The sequence below is a fragment of the Bombus vosnesenskii genome, unplaced genomic scaffold (assembly GCF_011952255.1).
Source record: "Bombus vosnesenskii isolate JDL3184/JDL3185 unplaced genomic scaffold, Bvos_JDL3184-5_v1.1 scf7180000013319, whole genome shotgun sequence".
In the NCBI taxonomy this organism is placed as follows: Eukaryota; Metazoa; Arthropoda; class Insecta; order Hymenoptera; family Apidae; genus Bombus; species Bombus vosnesenskii.
The window spans coordinates 1,972,930-1,995,656 of NW_022882964.1; the positions used below are offsets into that span (position 1 = coordinate 1,972,930).

The following is a 22,727-nucleotide window of genomic DNA, read 5'->3' on the forward strand; positions in this document are numbered from 1 at the left end:
TTGCTGATCTTAGATATTATGCGCCGCGATAGGACACGTACATGAATTATCGGGGCACGATCATCGCTACGTTCGTAGACAAGGAACAGGTAGCGCGAACGAATCGACGCGTCTCGTTTTCGCATTTCGCTCCTCTGCTGGCGGTCGTCTCGAGGCAACGGTTCGATCGACGCAACGATCAAACGGACGCGACACGACCGCCATGTACATCGTTCGTTGTCTCGATCGACCGTAATATCTCGTAGAAAATCTTCGGGATATCTCGACGATGGGAAGCAGCCAGAGGATAGAGATAAATAAAGGGAACACGAAAGAAGAAGAAATGGAAAAGAAAAATAGAAATGGTGCTCCGAAAGCTTATGCGTCTTTCTGGCGTTCGTTGTACTCGCGATTCCCGCCGTTCTATCGTCTCCGGATGTTAAAAGGCAAAAGGAAGAGAAGGAAGCATAGCGAAGGTGAGAAACGTAATCTCTACGCGTTGTTCGGAAGTTTTTAGATGGCTCCTCGAGCGAGCGAGGAGGATCGATATAAATGAGTAGAAACGAGAAAGAGAACGAAAAGAAACGTACAACACACATGTGTACACACAGAAAATCGCTAAAGAAAGAAAGCTCTCGTGCACATAGGGATCATACGCCGCTCACGAGAACACACAATGTCCATCGGTTGCTCGAAGACGCGTTCGAGCTGCGATTCCGATGATAAAATAGAAAACGACGAGTTTTTTTTTTTTTTGGAATATAAGACGCGCGAATGAAACGTTTATAATTTTGAGCTGTTAATAGCGAAAATTTTCGTGCGAATAGAAAACAGACGGGGAACGTTTCGTTTTTGCGTGAATCGACGGTTAAGGCATTTAGTACCCGTCGGATGGAACTTGGTTAATTTTAACCGAGATTCGCTTCCGATGGAACTTGTCGGTCGCAGCTTGTGCGTGTTTCAACACGAAGGAAATATGCGTGTAATGGTTTAAGATGTTTATGACAGCGTGGCGAAAGAAGAAAAAAGGAAAAAATAAGAAAAGAGAAAAAGCGATGTTCGAGGCGACAGGTTGTACACGTGTATAACACGATTATAATTACCAGGATCTCTCGACGTTTGAGGAAATGAAATCGGAGAGAAAGACTTGTCCGTAACTAACTTCACCACGTTGACACGCGTTCTTGATCATTATGGGTACTACGCCTTGTTTCGTGTAAAATGACGTTTTGTTTCGGTTCTTAGGCGAACGAATGCATATCATAGTTGTAAATTAACGATTTGTGAAATAAAAGCTGCAAACTGTTTGTGTTAACAATAGGTCATTGAACCTTGATGTCTTTTTTTCTGGGGATAATTCACACCTGCCCGTTTCTTTGGTCGTAGAATAGCTTCTTATCGCTTGCTCCTTTTTGATGTTTTCCTCCTTGCGGTCGTTTGCTTTCGATTTTCGTTTTCTAACATTCGTCGTTGTTTAACTCCTTGCCTCGCGTAATATTTTCTATGAAATTTATAATACAGTTTAAGAATCAAAATTATCAAATGAATAAATAGTAAGGTAATCGTTTGGCGAGGAGTTAACTAGAAGTACACACCGATTATCCTTCATTTCCTATTATTTCTATATTTCATTTCAACGTATTTAACAAACATTAAGATGTACATATTATACTATTACTTGGGTGTCTGTGTCAGAGGCGATGAAACGAAGGAATAACTCACGTACTAAATATACAGAAATGATATTGGTAAGTTTGCCCTATTTTGAAGATAATCTTTTATCTATTCTTATAATACATATTAATACTGCATGCCTTTCTACATTTCTATCTAAATTTCAGTTTGCATCTCGATTTTTATACATATATACGTATTCATTACAGTTACACGCTTATCACCGATTGTTATTCGGAATATATAATTAAAATAAAAGATAGAACAAGCACGATCAATATGGTTTTATACGAATCATATGCTTGAATCGGAATCGTAACCCTGACCTGGTAATGTATAGATTCATAGATGACCACGATAATTTAAATTAGATTCGAATTAGGTTATTTAATTTTTATTTCTATCCTATATCTTAGATCATAAAGACTACCGGTGTTCTTTGTCGCGTAAAATATAGAATATATATAAAGTAGCATAAAATTAAATAAAATCGAATAGCTTAAATCCAAGATCTCATAGATCGTTCATACAACAGGAACGATATCAATTGAAAATCGACTCATCGTTTCTACAAACTGTCGTCTTAACGAACTTCTGCTATCCACAGTCCATAAAAACGCTTCGTCATTCAACTCCTAAAATCTACCTTCGTCCTTTGATCCAGCAATCCTAAGAAAAACATCTCACATCCACATCGCTATATACACGAATCAACCCTAACCGAATTCCATCTAACAGACCACGATCATTTCAGGTGTCGCTGGCCCTCGGTTTGGATGCAGGAGGTTGGGGTGCTCTGGTGGAACGCACGAGTGGCGGCGGCGGAAGCGGTTCCCTGTTAGGTCACGGCGGTTTCGCCGGTCTGGCGGGGTTGGCGCGTCGCTGCGGCGTCTGTCTGGCTACGTTTCCTTCCGCCTGGTTGCTGGAACGGCACGCGTTGCTTCAGCACGCCGGCCAGGCTAGCGACGACAAACCATTCACCTGCGAGCAATGCGGCCAACGCTACCGTTACCGATCCGCTTACGTGAAACACCGGGAGCAAAACCATCGGGCCCGCCTACCGGCCGATAAGCTCTTCACCTGCGACGTCTGCGGCATGCAGTTTAGGTACCTAAAGTCCTTCAAGAAGCACCGACTGAACCACGCGTTGGAACGATTGCAACGAGCTCCGGAGCCTCAGAGTAGCGCGATGACGGTGTCCGCGGCTGCAGAGAGAAGCGACCAGGTGTCCAGCACCGGGGAACCATCGCAGGTGGAGACAGGGAGCGACACCACTACCAATCCAGGTGAGGAAGAGACGCGGGGAACCTTCAATGAAAATGCTCGCGAAGAGAGCATCTCTGAGACAGCCAGCGTGCAGGAGAATCCCGGCGAGGCTGTCGAGGTTCAAATGACCGAGGCTCCTACAGGAAACAGCAGATCAGCCGGTGGTACCAGCGAGGTTGGCGACACGGATGACAACGCTGTGGACGACGATCGTTCCGAACACACGGATCCTGTGATCAGCCTGGCTCGCAGCAGTCACGAGGTTGACAGGCGCGAACGTCGCTTCGCCTGCCCCTTTTGCGGTAAGTGCGTCCGTTCGAAGGAGAACCTGAAACTCCACGTACGTAAGCACACCGGCGAACGACCGTTCGTCTGTCTCTTCTGCGGACGCGCGTTCGGCGGAAAAAGCGACCTTACTAGGCATCTTCGTATCCATACCGGAGAGAGGCCGTATCACTGCGAAATGTGCGGCAAATGTTTCGCCAGGGCGGATTATTTGTCCAAGCATCTCACCACCCATATACACCAACGCTAAACTGCGTGGATTGTACGGACGTTCTTGTCACTCGCTGCGGCGTCTTCTAGCTCGGGTGTTTAGGGATTCTGCGATAGCGAAAAGGGTTGTTCTAAGTGGATGAATTTCGATTGTGAGCGAATCGACTCCTCGAAGTACGCAATCGCCACAAAGATATTTCGATGTTGCAAGTTTTTCTTTAGGTAGTAGCTAATCGTGGCGATTCTTGCTTTACGCGCACCGCTTCAGGGACCGACAGCGAATCACTTGTATACAACGATCGTAGAAAAACGAATTATTTTAACCGCGATGCTTGCGTATTGTGTATCGTTGAACGCGTTTGTTACATCCCGCGGAACACCCTTTCCGTGTCAGAGATACTCGAAGAAACGAGACAACGACGTAAGAAAAATAACGAAGCTTCATTCATGTAGAATTCGCCCGATCATCGAGTAAAAGATCGTAACAAGGGGCGAGCAGACAGGTGAGAGAACGTCAACGTACGCAAAGGTAGTTTTCGAAGGTTCGTCCACGCGAGATGTCCGCTCTTCTCAGAGTCGAACGAGAGAAATTCTGGCGTGAAACTTCGGAGGATGCGGGAGATCGGCATATTTTTAAGATAACGTTAAACTACGCTTCGCAAACTTCGCGTCTTCGGATCCATTTTTCGAGGCTCGTTCAACTTGCGATTTTTTTTTCACGAGTTCTTTCCTCTCTCTGGTGCGTAATCGAAGAAAAGGAAGATTCGAGAAACGTCTAGAGCGCGATAAGAAGAGGAGAACCACGTATCCATCCAGCCATTTTTTCCCATCGAGACGAGTCAATTACAGAAGAAGAGTGGAAATGAAGAAATCGTCGACGACGATGGCTGTACACGCGTGATTGTAATCTTATCACGAACGTGTAAGAGAATAGAAGAACGAAGTGAACGAAGAAAAACGAAAGTGGAAGAAGGTCGAAGATTTCTACTTAACGTTAGTGAGACTAATTTGTGATAAAGGATTCGAAACCAAAGAACGCGACGGACGTCGACGACGACGGCTCGTTTTTGTTGTCTTCTTCGTCTTCGTGCACCACCGACGAGCGATCTACTCGTTTACGTAATAGCTGTCAGCGTAATCGATGCGATTTTTATACAGTGCACGCGATAACGATCATTCTTCCGTATGCCACGCAGTCGAGGACACGTCGCGACTCCTGGTTGGACGGGAAGTATCTCCTGAATGGAAATCTAGTGGAAAAATATGTAACGTCTAGTATAACGTTTATGATTGATATATTGGCCCCGATTCCGTGACAATTTAATATGAAAAATGTGACCCTTTTGATCAAATTTTTTTTATGGAACTTTATCGTAGAATAGTTAAAAAAAACGAATACGATGCAAGATTTCCCTTATATTTACGAGTTAACGTTTGAATCATTAGGTGCAATTGGATTTTTTAAGTTGATTTAACCCTTAACTAGTACTGTCAGATCCTGATAATACTTTGTGTGTTATAAATATTGTCATGATTTCACTCTCAAGTAACATGTGACTTAAATATGTTGAAAATTGTTGATCAGTTCGAATTTTATAGTTGCGTATCCCGGAAGACGGATGCTCTTTTTCTAAATTTCTCAATCGTATTACCCGAATGTACGATAAATATCCAATTTCTTAAAGAAACAAGACACGCGTCTGTAAGTATTATTTATCAAGAGAGTAAAACAAACATAAATTTGAAGAAATAATATTAGTAACATCATCGTATTTCTCACCTTCTAATTTATGAGGTTGATCGTTGTGGCTTCCGAGCGACTCAATTATAACTTACAAGCGAAGGTTTACATTTTTTATCCAGCCTAGAACTTCGGTAAAGAGTTAACATGCTTCTATTTCACTGTAACTAGTTAAGGGTAACTTGCTTTACTCGCATCCTTACAGTTTCGTTCTTTTTATTCCATTAATCTAAAGAAACAGCGGAATTGCTGGTATAATGATGCAGAAGAGTGGTATCTTTGGACCGGATTGATATTTATCTTCATCCAAGCAACATTTTAGCTAGTCTTCGATCGATCTTACCGTGTCTTTTGCATTATTTTCGACTCGATCGTGTTTCTCTATTGTTCGAAAATTCCCTGAATTCCAAGAAAACCTGTGAAGGAACATAGACGAGGATTAATTGAACTCCTCTCGATTTGATCCTTTTGTTTCAATCTGAGATTCTATTATTTGAATAAAAAATGATAAATCGTGGCGAGAAAATAATCAGATAAATGAAATAAACGTAAATTTCTTATTTAGAAATATGCAATGATGGATACAAAAGACACGGTTTATAGAATTTTAGGTGGTAGTTTAATAGGGATTAGACAAACTACTTAATTGTTTGACTGCAAGTATCGCGAAATATTGAATTTCAAGAATTAATTAACAAAAGCTGCGCTAGAAACATAATCCGTGTTATACGTGTAGCTCGAGATTATTCGTTACAAGTGGAGGATTCTCGCAGCAGCATCTCACGAGAAACAATCATGTTTGCTATTCTTCCTCTGAAATTAATTAGCCACTCTGGTCTACAGCCTAGACTGCGAATATCACGAGTAGTTTCCTCCTTCACAATTTCACCTGAAATAGCGTCTGCTTGCGTCTTTATGTTTTCTATCCTTAAAACAAATAATAAAGACACGTCACACGTGGAAGGAGTAACGAGAGTGGTTAAACAAATACCGTGATATTTGGCAGTCGATTAATTACGAGAAAAATAATTCAATTTACGCTATAATTATTTTCTTAATCTGTCCTCGAACTTGTTTCATTAACCAAACGACGTATTCTATTGCGCGAGATTAGCTTAACTTAAGTATCATTACGAGATACCAAATTAAAAAAGTAATCGTTTAAAAAGTAATCGCATAAGAATTTTCGCTCCTCAACCTGACAGTCAGACATTTCAAAGAATATAATCAATGAGTCCAACTCAACGAAATACTAAATTTAACAAATGACCATGTAAAAAGTAATTACATTGAAACTGCCACCTTTCGATCTAACAACATCGAACGTTCGATGCTCAAAGATTTAAAACATTTTACAGAATACGAAGGGAAGAATAAATTAAAACGACAATTGTTTAAACGATAAATTACATTGAAACGATCGACACGATGATTCGAAATATTCCAAAGAATACCATTCTCTATAATCAATCGATCTATTGAACTATTGCATGTACCTATAATACAGAGATGAAAAGATAGCAAAAAGAATAGGGATGTGATGGACCGAACGTGTCACATATGCAAATAAGACAGCGTAAGAACGCGTAACGATGAGCGACAGAGAGCAATACTTGCTTCCTTTGCACCAGTGCTATCCCGCTAGTCATTTTTCTAGCTCTGCGCTACGGTATCTATGTAACTTCTACGATCAATCGATCGTAACTCTTGTCGCCGGTGGTCAAAAGACGTTGCATACAATTGAAAGAAACGATAGACTTCAGGTCCAAAGGACGCAGCGACGCGTTCAACGTTAGCATGGATGCGAAGGATAGGCGCGAATCATGCCAGGCCCTTCTCGGAAGCGTTGCCGGTGCCTTGGAAAGCCAGCCGTGTATCCTTTTTAAACCTAGCGATCTAGCAATAAAGCGTGTGTTTTCCGTTCTAGCCGTCACGCAAGTAGAAAAAGAAAACCGACCAGGACACCGTGTATTATCGCACGGTCTCCGCGGTTCTTTCAAAAACCTCTTCTTAGCCAATTGTGTCCATTTTGCTGTTTACGTGTATATATATATGTATGTCCCTGATACGTGTACGCATATATATACATACACATGCATATACATACAAATACACATCGATGAAACGATAGATCGTCCAGAATGCACATATGCGCGAGCGCAGAAACGAGAGTGCCGGCTCATTCTCTTGGGAGCTGGTCTCGCAAGCGAGTTCACATCGTCGTTCCACTCGTTTCCGTAATTCCGAGGATTCCGAGCATACAACGTATGTATATATATGTATGTGTGTGTTTACATATATACATATATATATATATATATGTATTTACATACATACATATACAAACAACGTTACTCGAATCCTCGAGGTTCGCCGAAAATACATTTACACTTGTTAGTCGTTCGTATAGCGTTCGCTCATCTCCCATCGGACGCTGGATCGCTGTCGATCGCGAGATCGACCAACAACTTCCGTCCGGTTCCCTGACCGGGATTTTGCGATCGAATTTGAACCTCTCGTCGCGTCTTAACTATTCACAAGGCTACGATAACTACTCGCCTGGTGAACAGGCTGCAGAGAGAGAGAGAGAGAGAGTGAGATGGAGAGGGATTGAGACAACGAGAGAGAGAGAGAAAGAGAGAGAGAGAGAGAGAGAGATGGATCCGTGGATAGAAACGTCGACGATGGACGCGTCCACCGGTAGGAACGAAGATCGATCACTTGGACGGATGGTAAATTATTCGGCGCGTTATTCCGTCTTCTAAAATAGACATTAAATTAAGGATAAGTAATGAGATCTACAGCGATCGTTGTTGCAAACGTGCCGTCCCAGTGCCAATGTCTCGTTTACTTTTCGTGAAAGTTATCGCATAGCTTGCGTCGATCTTTCGCCGTCCTGGTGATCGAGATCTGCTTTGAAGTAGCTGCGTGATATAGGAACGACGAGAGAAATTCTTGGTTCGGTCGTGGGCGATTTGAGCTGTTTTTAACGACACGGGATACTGCGACTGTTACTTGTCCCCGGGAGAACGTGGGATATGATATAGCTGTGAAAGATGCGTAAACAGAAGGTTCTTCTATATTTTATTCTTGTACACAACTTGCCTCGTTTTAGCGAACGCTGTGATTTCGTGATCGTTGCTCAAACCTGAAACCGAGAGCGGAAATGCTGGGAGACCGATAGCTCTTTGCGTTCCATCCTAGCGAATTTAATAGAGCTTTTACTTTGTAATTTTTCGTTAGTCGCAGGTATTACATATTGATGCAACAATTATTTCTGACTTACAACGTACGTATAGTTTACACCTCGTATTTTCGAATATTTACCAACTCTTAACGCTTAGACGCTTTTTTCTCTGTAAATAATTAAGAAAATATTAATATCCTTGACTCTTTACAAAGATCATCTTACGAAAATGCTTCTGACTTTACAGCATATAAAAATGTAATTCTACACGCAGATAGATAAAGAAAGTATAACGTCGTAAAGAATAACTTTGTAATTCAGAAGTAATGAAATCGTAGTAGTATGAATATTCATTTTCGATATAGAATTTCTTCATCGCTACGTGTTACCCGAATTAACGAATTATTTGAACGAAGAAACCAAGAAACGTTAACCGATAGTTTCTCTGTCGATTATTCGAATTTCGCCAAGTCGAACGCAAAGAGCAAAATCCCCGGATCGACCGCGGTTTCGTACCAAGTTCAAGTCGATCTTTCACCCGTATGGATCCCACGTCGCGGCGCACTTCGCTTCTGTAATTTCCGGGGACACGCGATTACGTCGCTCGTCTTTGCACCCGCGAAAATGGCAAAAGAATGCGGCATCGGTTAACCGAAGAAATTCTCGCGAGTCCGACCACGATGTACGAAGAACGACATTAAGAAAGAAAAATGGAGGAGAAGTAAACCAGGCTCGATTCTTGCGAGGTCAGTTTGCCCAAATTCCGTCAGAATTAACGTTTAGTCATTTAGCTAGTAATTTACGACGTACTTGCTGCTGTGTGTATCGCGCATTCGTGAAACGAAGTCGAATAACGAAGGTGCTATCTAAGAGAATAGAATGATCGTGGCCCGGCAGCCAGGAACGACGAAGACAAAATGACCGCTCGCGGGAAGAAGGTGCCAAAGAAAAAGACTATAATAACGAATACTTACCTATTACACGAAAGAGGCTCGTGTGTTAGACGAGGAACAGAGTCGACCTATAATAGAAATAATGGAGAAAAAAAGAAAGAAATTTCGAGCCTCGCATTTCCCTGCGAGCGGACTGGTCCGGCGCCGCGATGACTCGGTTTAGTCGATAAATTACGTATATTATGTTATATATATATATATAGTCGAGTCGATTAAAGGTGTAAGTTTTACAACGCGAAGCGAATAATCATCGTCCCACGATGGACGAATGAACGAAGGAAGGCGAACATATTAGGTTGACTTGAAAAAGTGAACCGAAAGGGAGAAACTATTAAGGAAGAGAAACTAAACGAAAGAAGCGGATATAAGCGAATAGAGAACATGTCCAACGAATGTCAACGAGTTTCAAACAAGCAAACAAATAAACAGAATTAAAGGAAACGAAGAAAAATAAGAACATTTGCGCGCGTAGGGAGGAAAGGGAAAAATAGAAGAAATTAAAATGAAGCTAAAAGAAAAAATAGCGGAGGAAAATGATAAACTAAGAAAAAATGAAAAATAAAACGAACGAAGAAGAAGGAGAATGAAGAGGCGCGAATATAGAAGATACAAACACGGCGAGACTTTTAATTTACGCCGGTTTGTCCATCTCGTGCGGTCTCTCGAAAAGAACAAAAAAGAAAAAAAGAACGCGACGGTCGACAGGACCGCGTATCGTGTCCGTCTCTCGCGCGTGATTAACGATCCAAGGATTAAGGAAAATAGTTCCATGACGCCTGATGCCTCTGTTAGCTTTTATACAGGCAGCCACGTCCGCCCGCTGCCGCTCCATTTCCACTGCACGCCAGATTTACTGCGTTATGGACGGCCGAGGGAAGCTGCAAATCGTTCTGTCACTGAAAGACCGACTGTGCTTGACGTTTCCTGCTCCGCCGTGGTACGACCGACCGTGCTTCGAGGATCGTTCTCTGTACGGGAGAAACTACCCCTTGCAATTCGCGATCGCGATCCTTACGTCATCCGATTACCTTCCTTTTTTTAACATATTTTTAATAGATTCGAAGGGTTTATGAATTTGCGAGTTTGCAGAATATTTGATAGATTAGGTGATCGTGTAATAGAGTTCACGGTGAACTATTTAACTCTGGTCTGATCTTAAGTCAAATCATTGGTCGTAGGTTATTACCGTAACAGAGTTTGAGGATAATTTTAGGATATTTAATTTGAACACTGTGTCGGCTATCAGTGTGTATCGATAAGATTTCACTGAGATCGAAGTTCGTGTATTCTTCAAATATTTCGAGAATTCGTGATCATTTTAACGCCAGTTCCTTCGTTTACTTCTTAAGCTACACCGTTTGTGATGAAAACGATATTGTTTAATCTGTGATACCGGTATCTTGAATAAGAAAGTATTTTCTTGAATTTCGATAGATTCCGTAGATCTTCGATTCGAATATCGAACGATGATTGTAACGATATTAGGAAGAGAAACGAGTGATTTTTAAAAATTACTTGTGCAACGAAAGCTATCTATAGGTATATTCTTTAAACTGTGATATCGATACCTTTAAATGATAAAAGAAATATTTATTTAGCGTACTAGTGTCGTTCAGTCTGGAATGACTAACGAATATTTAGATCAGTTTAGTCTGTATAGCTTGAAAAATGAGTTTCATATCTGGTAGCATTATTTTATCTTCGTCACCTCCTTTATTTCCATCCGTCCTTTTAAACGGTGTGGGAATGAATGTGTTAGAGTTATGATTACAAAAATCGAAACACAAAACGGTGTTATATTAGCAAATATTTTCAACAGATACTCGTGCAAATATTTAGACAGCTAGAATTTGGTATGGAAATATATATAGTAATATTAACGGGGAATAAATGAAACGTGCTAAGGAAACAGCTCGAAAATTGTCCGATAAAACGAACACCCTGATCGCGTGTTTCATCTTTGTCGAGATGCAACATTATGAAACGAATAGGAGCATTTTTATTGGATAATTATTATCGGATTTATTGTTAAATTTACAATATGCGGATTGTTATGCATTTATGGGGAGATTTAAAGACGAAAGTGTGAAGATGCACGGAATGCAAATAATATAAAAAAATTGTCAAAATATGACGCTCCAAGTTCTATTCGATTTAAGTTAAGCGTATTTATAAAAATACGAACTTGCATAAAAATCCGCAGTCTTCTGATTTATATTCAAAATTGCTCGATACGAATTTCTGACAAACTTGGTATTACAACGGTGCCAAATATTGCAATGAAATGGAACGTTAGATATTAAACGAATAGCGATTATGCTATTCGATCATGCATACGTAAAATGATAAGAAATTGCATTTATCATCTTAGTTAAAAGCTTAACATGAACACCATTATGCGTTAGATAGCGTGTTCAGAAAACTTATCAACGAATGCAGAAGAGATCTGTGTCTTTATCTTTACATTAGTCATGTTCATTTTCTCTTATTAATTTCGCTAACTGAATTACTCTATCTATTCTAGCATACGGATTGGTCTTAGAGTAACAAGTACTTTACATTATTAATTTCGAGAAAATTTTTTTCACGAATATATTTTAACAATCAACGTGTGATAATCGGACCTATTTTAAATATCGACTGTTTAAATATATTACAATTCCGAAATACATTTCACGTGATCAATTCGACTAATTTGATAGTTGCGTAACTATTATAATTTGATATTGATTGACAACGAACGATATATATATTTTATACAAGCACAATCTGTAATAACGACATATGCAACAGTGATAATATTTTATAACGATTACTATTACATATGTGATATCGAAATATCGACTCGAATTTTAGCTAGCTTTTATTATCAAGGTACTAAGTAAACGTTTGATTTACTGTGATAACACGATAGATGATATGAAATAGTACAAGAACAAAGGGGTCGTACGAGAATTTTTACAAGAATTTAATTCACCAACTGTGAAAGCAATTTTTCGTTTAAAAACACGCGTGTCATTTTTGTATTCTTGCACGATAGATGCAAGATCGCATGTTATATAACAAATAACACATTGTGTATCGGAGTTATATATTTTTCGAATAATGCGTATTTCCAGGAATTTTTAATACAAATTCTACGCACTTATTTATTTAAAAACTAACTTCTTTACTTTACTTTTCATATATTTTAATGGGATTTATGTAAATATAAATATCATGTGTGATTATTTAATGCTTCTTTCAAATATGGTCAAATATATGAAGTAAAGTAAATGCTTTGATGAGACAGGACATCGCATGCTTTGTAGATATGCAATTGATGGAAGCGATATAGCGAGGTTATCAAACAGGTCAGATGTTAAAGTTTACACGTTTCAGAAGCAAGAGCAGCAGAATATATGAGAAGATATGCCACAGCTCGTAATTACTTCTCTCTTTGCAAAATATATTTTAAAGTATACTGTATGTCATATAATTTAGAAGGGAAATTATAATTGGCTAAAAAGATAAATCATTTGTTACCTTGCAGAAATTTCGAATTGATAATTCTCCAGTAAGTTTACGAATTTTACAAAAAGATAACACGAAACGTATTTTAACGTTGAAACGAACATAGCTGTCAATAGTCTACAAAATTTGATTATACAATTCGTCTCTCATTTACACAATGTGTTGATTTATAACCAGAAACCGCGTGAAGTCAAACTACTTACTATCTTTTCAACCTCGGTTAATAAAATTTAATTATACTCATTCGTGTCTATTCGTAATATTTAAGTGGAATGGAGAAGGAAAGATACAGCTCACGAAAGCGTTTGACCATTTATCATAGGAAACTTCTATATCCTATTGTATGTATTATGTAAAACTTTTTGAAATTTCATTAGCTCTGCAGCGAGACACAACAGTCACGTTTATATTGATAAAATTTGAAACCAACTTGAAAAATGTAGGTATTACGAAACATTTACGTCAAACATATATTTGGTAAAATAATTAGCATGCAGCATAGATAAATATCTTAAGAGTATAATAAAAATTAAAAAGAATTCCACCGAATATCGAGGCTTATTTAATATAACGAATAATTGACCATTCAAATATTTTTATCATCTCTGTACATACTTGTATCAAATGTGTATCTTGTAACTTTTATTTACATTTCCAGATTTGTTTCTAAATTGACCGATATAATCGCAATGCTGGAATCTCTTTATAGCGCCAATATAATTTCAAAGTATTACGTACAACACACACAATATATTTCTAACAGGTTTCTATAAATGTTGGCATACTTTCACGAGCCACCGTGGATGAAACTCGATCACAGTTGTGTTCCTATCGAGTGAATCGATAGCGAAAACTAGTCCTTTGACCGGGAGAAAATCAAAGGGCGAAAGTCGCCTCGCACTCTTCCAATTTGCCAAATCACAAAGTTAAAATCGTCAATGGTGCTCTAGTCGAGGTTTCGCAGCCCGTCCAAATTACGAGAGCGATTTTTTCGCCGGTCTCTCTACTCGACCTAGAAAACAAAAACCCACAAAGATTCTTCCGATAACTCTTCTGTGACGGCGCGGTAAAATCTTCATATCCCGCGGAAAAAAACATTCCCGCGGGACCGTGTGTCCGGCAAAAGAGGAACGAGAAAAACAGATGTCACGAAGAAGAGGATGAGCCACGCGTTGTCACGTTTTTCACAGACGTGAGAACTTCCGGTTTTACACCGTTACACTTGAAATTTCACGTATTCTTTCTGTGCAGTGTAGTAATTCTACGGGAATCGTCGATTTACACTTTCGAAAGTCTACTTTTTCTGTTTTCCATGGCCTTATAGGGAAAATATTGGTAATAATTGAACCGAGGATATGTTTCTGCATTTATGGGAAATTTAACGCTACTATATAAAACTATCGACGACTAAAGCATAAATTTTGTAACTAGTGAAATTTTAAGGAAAGATATACGAAGGAATAGTATAGTGTAAGAAGAAAATCGTTAAAAATGTCGTTGTCTTAAATCCAACAGATTTTCATGTCTATTTTTAATTCGAGATTATATGGGAAGAATATGATAAGTCAAGTTTCGTTAATCTTCTGACTTTTATGTCATTTGATGGTTAATAAAAAGAATGTTAATACGAGACAGATAAAAAGGGGAGAAAGGGGAGTTTAGAGAAAATACAAGACATTTCTCTCTAAAATAGGAAGCTTTCAATTTTCGTAAGTTTACAGCATTCTTGCTTCTGTTCTACGGAAATGAAACGCCCACGCGTTTTTAATCTCAAAATACGATTGTTCGAAAAATAGAACAGTAACTGTTCAACCAATATCTTAAGCGATTATTCGGAACTTGAATTGAGATTAGTATCGTAAAATCACTATTTGGTAGAACCATCAGATTTAGGAAAAACGTATAGTTGAAATAAATTTCATTTTTATAGTCTTTACGAACAAAATGTAATGTTGAAATGATTTATTTACTTTAACAATATCGGCGATTTTGATGTAATAATTATTTCTGATCTTGAAATTTTAACTTTTAAATTGATACAGTTTGTTTCTGGATATTTTCATAGTAATAATATCATTTTGCGATATTCATACCTATCGACGATGCCTCTGATTCGGAACAATCCGATTCGATCGAATACGTGCGATGCACCGATTTGTAACAAAGAAAATAAAGGCAGCTGCATTCTGTTCTTGAAAAAATGATCACGAAGTATTGACACCGCGTCGAGCCAAAAATTTCCACGAATAGAAGCAAAAACAGACACTCGACACGCCCCGTTGTGAAATGCCATCAATCTTTCCATTGACAGTGTTACATCCAACCGAATGTCTCGTAGTTCGAGTTTCCCATGCCAAAAGAGGCTCATGAATATCCATCGTCTAGGTGAAATTTAGGTTACCTAATTCCATTTGATCTCATTTTTTTTTCGATCAAACGTTACATAATATCGTTAGAATTATTTTAAAATAGACGCGTATGGATAAAGTTTTCTCAAGGGAATCTTCAGACTTCTCACAATTCTCTTCAACGAATCGTCATTATCCTTGTATCCTTCGTACAAAAGGGGATCCTTTTTCTTGGTCTTTCAGTTATTACCGTCCTCTACCGTAACGAAATAGGGATTCCAACGTTTACGATTTACTCTGCCGCTGTTCTCGAATTTTTATATTTTAATCTTCGTCTTATTATAAACAATTTTAATGTTTCAATTGTAATATAGTAAATAATAATTGGTTGGTATTTTGTTGAAGCTTGAGATGCTACTTAACGTTAGAAAAACACGATTAAGCCGAGCTTTTCCTTTCACTACGACGAACTAAAACTCGAAAGTTAGCGCGTAACACCCACCATTCTAAATAATTTAAACTTCCTTCGTTTAAACTTTCTGTCGCTCCACCTCTAGCGTCGAATTCTATTCGTCGTCGCGAGTAAGCCGGTCTTTCTTCCTATTTACCTCACGATCCTCAGCGGCCTCTGCCGAACTGCAATCACAGAAAGAAAACCATAGACCACCTATCTTTATTCTCTGTTAACTTCCCATCAAACTACCAATACACGTTGTTAGCACGACAAATACCGCAAATACTCGCGATCCTTTACCATCTGCCTTCTGCTGAGGCAGAAGTTGCTTCGATACGAAGAAATAGTCGCAGTAGTGCGGCTTCTACCAAACTTCGATTGCAACAAGAAGACGAAAAACCACCTATTTCTATTTTGCAACTACAACTTCCAAATTTACTTTTTAACATTCTCCAACGCCTTCGCTTTCCACCAAAGCACGACCATCGATGATTACCACGAGAAACACGAAAAGTCCACGATCCTCGCGACCTTCCTTTCGCCGAACGACCTTGACGTTAAAAAATAACAATGCGATAATGCGACTGCTACCAAACTTCGATTCCAAAAGTAAGACGAAAAGCCAGCTATCTTTACTCTTCGCCAATTTCCAAATTTACTCTATACTCCACTCTTTATCGAGCCACCACCACGAGAAACCTTAAAAGTCCACGAACCTCGCGATCTTCCTTTCGCCGAAGCAGGGTTGGTCGAGCGAGGTCGCATCGATATCGCGAAATAATGCATCGGATCCTCGTTTTAAGTTCGCCCCGAACTTACGACTGGGATTCCAGGAATCAATTAATCGTGACGCGGTGCGCGTTCATGTGCAACTCTGCGTCAGTGTGCATAAAGAGAGAACGAGGAGGAAGAGAGACAGAGACAGAGAGAATAAGGTAATAGAGAACAAAGAGGGGAAGAGGAGGGCAGACCAAGCGGAGTACGAAACGCAGGCCAAGTGGAAAGAGGGAAAGAGCGCGATAGACCGAGCGTGTGACTCCGCATCACGTTAGTTCGCGTGATAGCCAACCGTCTTTCAATCGAAGTCGGTAAAACGTACCTCCGAAATGTGCACGGCATAATATATTCAACGCGATTGTGTGTCCCGGCACAAAGGGATCGCGAGCAAAACGGAATGGAGCAAACCTGGGTTTTCCAGGGGCGCGCGAGCGCGCGTATGGCCTCGGCACGGTTCCCGAGCCCAATGGGGTGGGGCGAAGCTGGTTTTTCCGTCATACGTCCACTAACGAATATATCCGCGTGATATTTTTTTATAGTTTACCTACGAGTGATATTTATATTTACGGATATATTTACGCCAAGCGATCCGTCTATTTCATGGCCTATACGAGAACAATGCGCGAGGGAGGAAATCGGTGTTGGTGAAGGAACACGGGAACCGCGAGTCGAAAGCCTTCGCGCGATTCTTAGATATCTACGTCTAAGTACGTTGTTACGAGGTCGAAATTTCGAATATCTCGAGTATTTGATTTCGTTTCGTGTTGGTATTTCTATATAGAAATACTGTTTGTAGATATTTGGATACGGTAACAATATTTGAGTACGGTCAGGGTATACAGAGTGAATCGACGATTAAAAGTTACTCATTTTCGTTTTTGGAACAAGCTCTATTGATTTAATTTTTTATTCAAATACACAAATATTTGCACTCCCCTCGCTGTATTTACAACTCTATTTGTTTCATTATTGATATTTAACACGAGGCTGAGGTAATATTGATACACACATTCGACTTTGACCGAAGTATGCAAGGTAGCGTTGAATTAATGACGAAAATCTATATATTTATAGGTTTTATACAATTAATTGTACTAATCGAATTTTTTATGTCATTCGATGGCGCAAGAGACTGTATTTATATAGAAACTCATTTCGCTATATTTATGTTTGTACTTGTTTCATCATTGAAATTTAGCAGGAGGTTCAAATAATATTGACGCACCTATTCGAATTTGAGCGAAATGTTCTCTCTGTTTTAGGGGAACCTTTGCCGCGTATAAAATTGTTTTCGCGGTTGAATTTTTCGATGACTTCGATGATATTACGAATTTAAGTGTTTGTTTATTCAGGAAGGCTTAATACCGTTCACTGTCGTACATTACCGTATTCTGGCGAGCTGCAAAGCGAGCGAACACGTTAATGTTTGTTTCGCATTAAGTAGCGGTGTCGATAATTAACATGTTCGCTGCGATGCACACCATTGATGATGCATTATTGGCTTTTCGTGTACACACAGCCTGCTGTCAGTACACCGTACTATGCGACGTTGCATGCGCACATAGTTCTTACTTCTTACGATCGTGATTCTCTTCCAATAAATTACTATTTATTATTAAAAACTTTTAGAACATAACTTTAGAGAAACTCGAAACTGAATAGATATGTATATAACTGTACGTTTGATTTCGATCTTTAACACGACATCGTTACTGTACAGTAAATTTACGATACGATTAGAATATAGAAATACACATTAAAGAATCGTGTAAGTAGATAAATCCTCGAACTTATAGAAGAAAATTTTTATTCCTCGTTCTAAACAACTCGTCGAACTTTAAATGTCATGGATAAACCTTCGGACTTGTAAGAAAGAATTTTTACTTCTTGTTAAACGACTTATGGTACAGTTTATAATAAGCGGCTATCTTTGTTATTTTCAATCGTGAAAATACACATGTTACCGAAGCGTATAAAGTCGGCCACCTCGTCTGGACCTCGAAACAACGTTAACAGAATGCAAGCTTCGATCACGCGTATTAATTCGGATGCGGAAGAATTCGAAATTCCAGGCAATTCGCGGCGGACCGATGGATGATCACGTTCGAACTTAATCGCATTCGAACTGAAACAACCCGATTTACCCGAACGAAGAGTAACGTTAATTCCGTACATTATCCCAGAACAAAGCAGCACCCATGGCCAGGCGTTATGGAATGGATTGGGCATTTTAAACCACGTTTAAAAATTATAGCTACCTATACAACACCAAGTAATATATATATATATATAAATATATATATATACAAATTCTAATATATATATAAATATATATATGACGATGATAATATTATATATATATATGAAAATATATTTAATGAATGTTCCTATATTTATACTATAAGTACATACTAAGTGTATTATATTGATATTCGATGGCGATTTCAGGTTTTTACCAAGCAACAACAAAATAAAAAAATTAAATGTCTGTTTAGATAGTAGCCGTACTATCGGGTTAATTTAAACGAATCGGAAGAGAGTGAGAAAAATAACGAAAAAAAAAAAAAGGGAGATAGGTAGAGAGAAAGGGAAAGGCTAAAGAAGCGAACGTGAAACGAAGAATGATATCGATGCAAACGATAGAGAAGGGTTAGACGAAGAAACGATATAAAATACGCGACGAGCCTCGATGATTCGAGATTTCGAATCGATCGTCGTGTAATTTTGAGATTAGACGAAGGTTAGAGGAAGAATGCTTGAAAGCGGGTTTGTGTGTGTTGGTGACGAGGCGAGGGTCTTCCTATACTGACTGAACGATCAGATGTGATATACGCATAAGGATTAATTAATAATTATTTACTCCAATCGTATATATATATATGTAATTAATATTATTAATATGGTTATGATATACAAACATTATATCTATATATTGTGTATAGGTAGATAGGAACATATACAATGTTTTTAACTGGTTTATCTATGTTCCGAGGATATATGCTAAGTGTATTTAGGTAGGATGTTGTAAGAAGGTCTCTCGGCGTTAATGTTTAATCGATAGAGACCACGCAAGTGATTAAAACCGCGACGAACCGATCCTCGCGACGAAAATACCACTGTTCCTCTGAATTATTTAATTATATATCGGTTTCTTATTCGGGCCTCGCTACCAGGAAGACGACGGTTCTTTTAAACGTTGCTCGGAAATAACTCGGAAATCCATTTAATGCAAATTTAACAATTCCAGAGATTTTAGAATTCTACGAAGTAGAACGGAAAGCAAGAAAATAGTTGATTGTAAATATTAATTTCACCTGTAATTTTTAAGCAAGTTTTTCAAAGAGGCGTCACCCGTTTCACATTTCCGAATCTTCCGAAATTTATTCAATCCATTTTTTTGTATCATTTTTCTCCTTTAATAATGAATCGTGTTCCATACATAAAACGAATTTGACAAGCAGAATGCGTTTCAAGTTTGTTTGTACGAAAATAGTAAAGAAAATCGTAAGAAGGGAAACTATAAAATTCTTCGCACTACGCCCTGTTACATCGAAACGCATTGATATTTTCGTCAATTTTTCATTCAAAATTTTACGTTAAAAAATTACTCAAACTCGAGTAACGACATAAAATTACTAATATTAATTTACGAATCTATTCTCAGTTATCGATTACGTGCAAACAAAATCTGGCACGTGATTCAATTTATAAAAACGCTTTAAAATAAAATTTCAAAAGCCATCCTTCAAAGTATCATCGTCTTTCTACGAAAGTCAAAATCGTGAAAATCTTCTGACCCGAAAGCTAGCGTTTCGATCGGGTTTGCGAAAATCGGATCGTTCGTGACGAGGACCAGTTCCTCGCGGAAGCACAGCGAACCGTGCAGGTTCATAGGGAAAAGAAAGAGGCAGAAACAATTGGGGAGTGTTTCGAGTTTATGCGTTCCGTGCAATAACAGTTTGCTCAATCCTCGGTGTCCGTCGGTCCGTCCGTACGGAACGACTACTCGTAGGTTTAAAACGAAGCACACATACACGACACAGATACAACGACAGATCGCACACACGGAGTATCGCACATACGCGCGTACACACACACACACACACACACACACAAAACGAAAACACACACGCACTCTCTCTCCCGGTACAAACATCCACACACATTCACACACACACGCGCGCGCGCGCGTGTAATTCGTGTATAGAGAACAGCAGAAGTAGTAGCTAGCTCGACTCGTTAACGTAGCCAGACAATTTTCGAACGTAATAGCCGGAAACGGAAACTTTAATCTCCTATTTCAAACCTTCCTTCGAGTCTCTCGATGTCTTTTCGGTGTCTATTCTAAAGAGATTTAAGCGAAAAAAAAAATAATTAAATAGTACATATAAAAATATATAAATATAATAGATATAAATATAAATATGACAAGGATAAAAAAAAACCCCTGCGAACGATTTCAGCGTTTAGCTTCGTCTGTGTAATAGTACGTACGATGTCTACGAGAATAAAGTGAGATTCAAGAAACGCTAAAAAAAAGTAAAAAAAAAAAAGAGAGAGAATGGAGTAACGTATAAAAAAGATACCTTGGAACCCGTTCGCACGGCGTGGTTGCAAAACGTAACACATCCACGTTCCGACGAGGCGTGCGCGCGCGCGCGCGCCTGCACCAAAGGCGTGATAATCCTCGACTGTTCCGCCAGAAATATATACAAAATTTGTCGAGGCCGTGGAAAAGCTTCGTAAATCGAAATATAGATGTAAAGATGTAAAGAAGATCCCGATCTTCTGACAACGACGGAAGCTGAAGCGGAAGCGGAAGCGGTGCGGCGCGCGTGCACGCCACGGTTCCCACGCTATTTCGGCAAAATTAATCGTAGTTGTATCACTAAACCTTTTTCCTAATCTTCTCTCGACTTCTCGTTACCCTAGCAATAACGAACGATTACGGCTATCGCTGTTTCGTCCTCGAAAAGCGAACGTTCTTCCCGCTGCTGGAACTGTTTGTAAATCCATGGCACGAATGTCCGCCGCTTCGTCGTGTAATTTTGCTGAAATAGAGATCGTCCCGTTACTAATCCTGCCGCCAAGTAGAAAGGAGAAAAGAGAAACAGAGGTGCGTGGAAGCGTAAAGAGTACGAGGATCCATGAGAAAACGAGAAATTGAAAAGAGATGAAACTCGATAAGGGGGACGAAAGAAGAATCGTTTCGCCGTTCTCGGTGAGATTCGTTCGAGTAGCCCCGCCGAAATTTACACTCGTCTCTGCCCCTTAAATCCGAGGCAACCCTCTACCGACCCGTCGATGAAACCCACCCCCGCCTTCACCCTTCTGTGTCGAAGCTTTAACGAAAGTCGATTTTGCAATCACACTTAGCCGGTTCGCGAGGATGTTTGAGTAATACGGCGCGATCGAGAAAGAAAAAATTAAAAATGAAAAACGAAAGAATGGAAGAAGACGAAGATGGGATGAATACACACACAACACATACACACATTTCGTGGCCGTACTATCGTAATTGTTTGTCGTACCTACTGTTAGATATTAATGATTGTAACTTGTAATAATTAGCGTAATTTGACGAATTGAGGGGGGCGGCACGTGCGCCACGGGTGAATACCAGGAGGAATTAGAAATTGGAAACGCGCGACGTGGCGCACGTGGTCATACCGCCCCTCCACGTGGATGTTAGAGATATTTTTCAACTTGTACTAAATGTGATAAACCGATGAATTGACAATGAGCAATCTAACTGTAATATATATATAAACATTATATTATATATATATTATATATATATTATAAATACGTGTCTGTCGTACAAGCCGTGAATAGGTTTTACCGTAAATAGTTACGTGTTAGCTTAATTGATTGATTGTACACATGTCGAGCGAACGAACGACGTTTCTTTCTCTACGTAACGTACAAGCGAGAGGCTTATAAGTAAAAAAAGAAAAAAAAAAGACAAGAAGAAAACTTCGAAAAAAAAAGAGAAACAAAGGGGAGAAGAGAGAAACGCGTGGGAAGAAAATAAAAAGAGGCGATAAGAGAGGAAACAGTGGTGATGATATCGCAGGCCGTCTCGAAATCTGTCCACGAATTTTTCCAATGACGCTGGGCGCTGTCTTCGAGATACGTGCCACGCTCGCTTCTTGGTTAATCGATTAATTAATTAATTAGGGAACTGGCCGGAACGGGCTGAACGAACTGCAGCCATGTCCTTTCTTCTATTTTAATTTAACCGTGACTCGATTACAAGTTTTTAATGAAATTATTTCTTACTTAAATTTATATCATGCACGCGCATAGTTGGCTAAATTGCCTTTATACGCGCAAGTTA

At 39.2% G+C, this 22,727-nt stretch overlaps 1 protein-coding gene across 2 annotated transcripts in view; it reads left to right on the plus strand.

Moving 5' to 3' along the window:
* The window catches only part of LOC117235794 (zinc finger protein 628-like), a 103,695-nt gene extending 93,713 nt beyond the window's left edge, over positions 1-9,982 (plus strand). For both annotated transcript variants that reach the window (XM_033498133.1, XM_033498134.1), the window contains exon 4: positions 2,408-9,982. In XM_033498133.1, the coding sequence (XP_033354024.1) occupies positions 2,408-3,454 (1,047 nt within the window). In that variant the 3' untranslated portion in view covers positions 3,455-9,982. The remainder of the gene's footprint in view (positions 1-2,407) is intronic.
* The last annotated feature ends 12,745 nt before the right edge of the window (positions 9,983-22,727 follow it).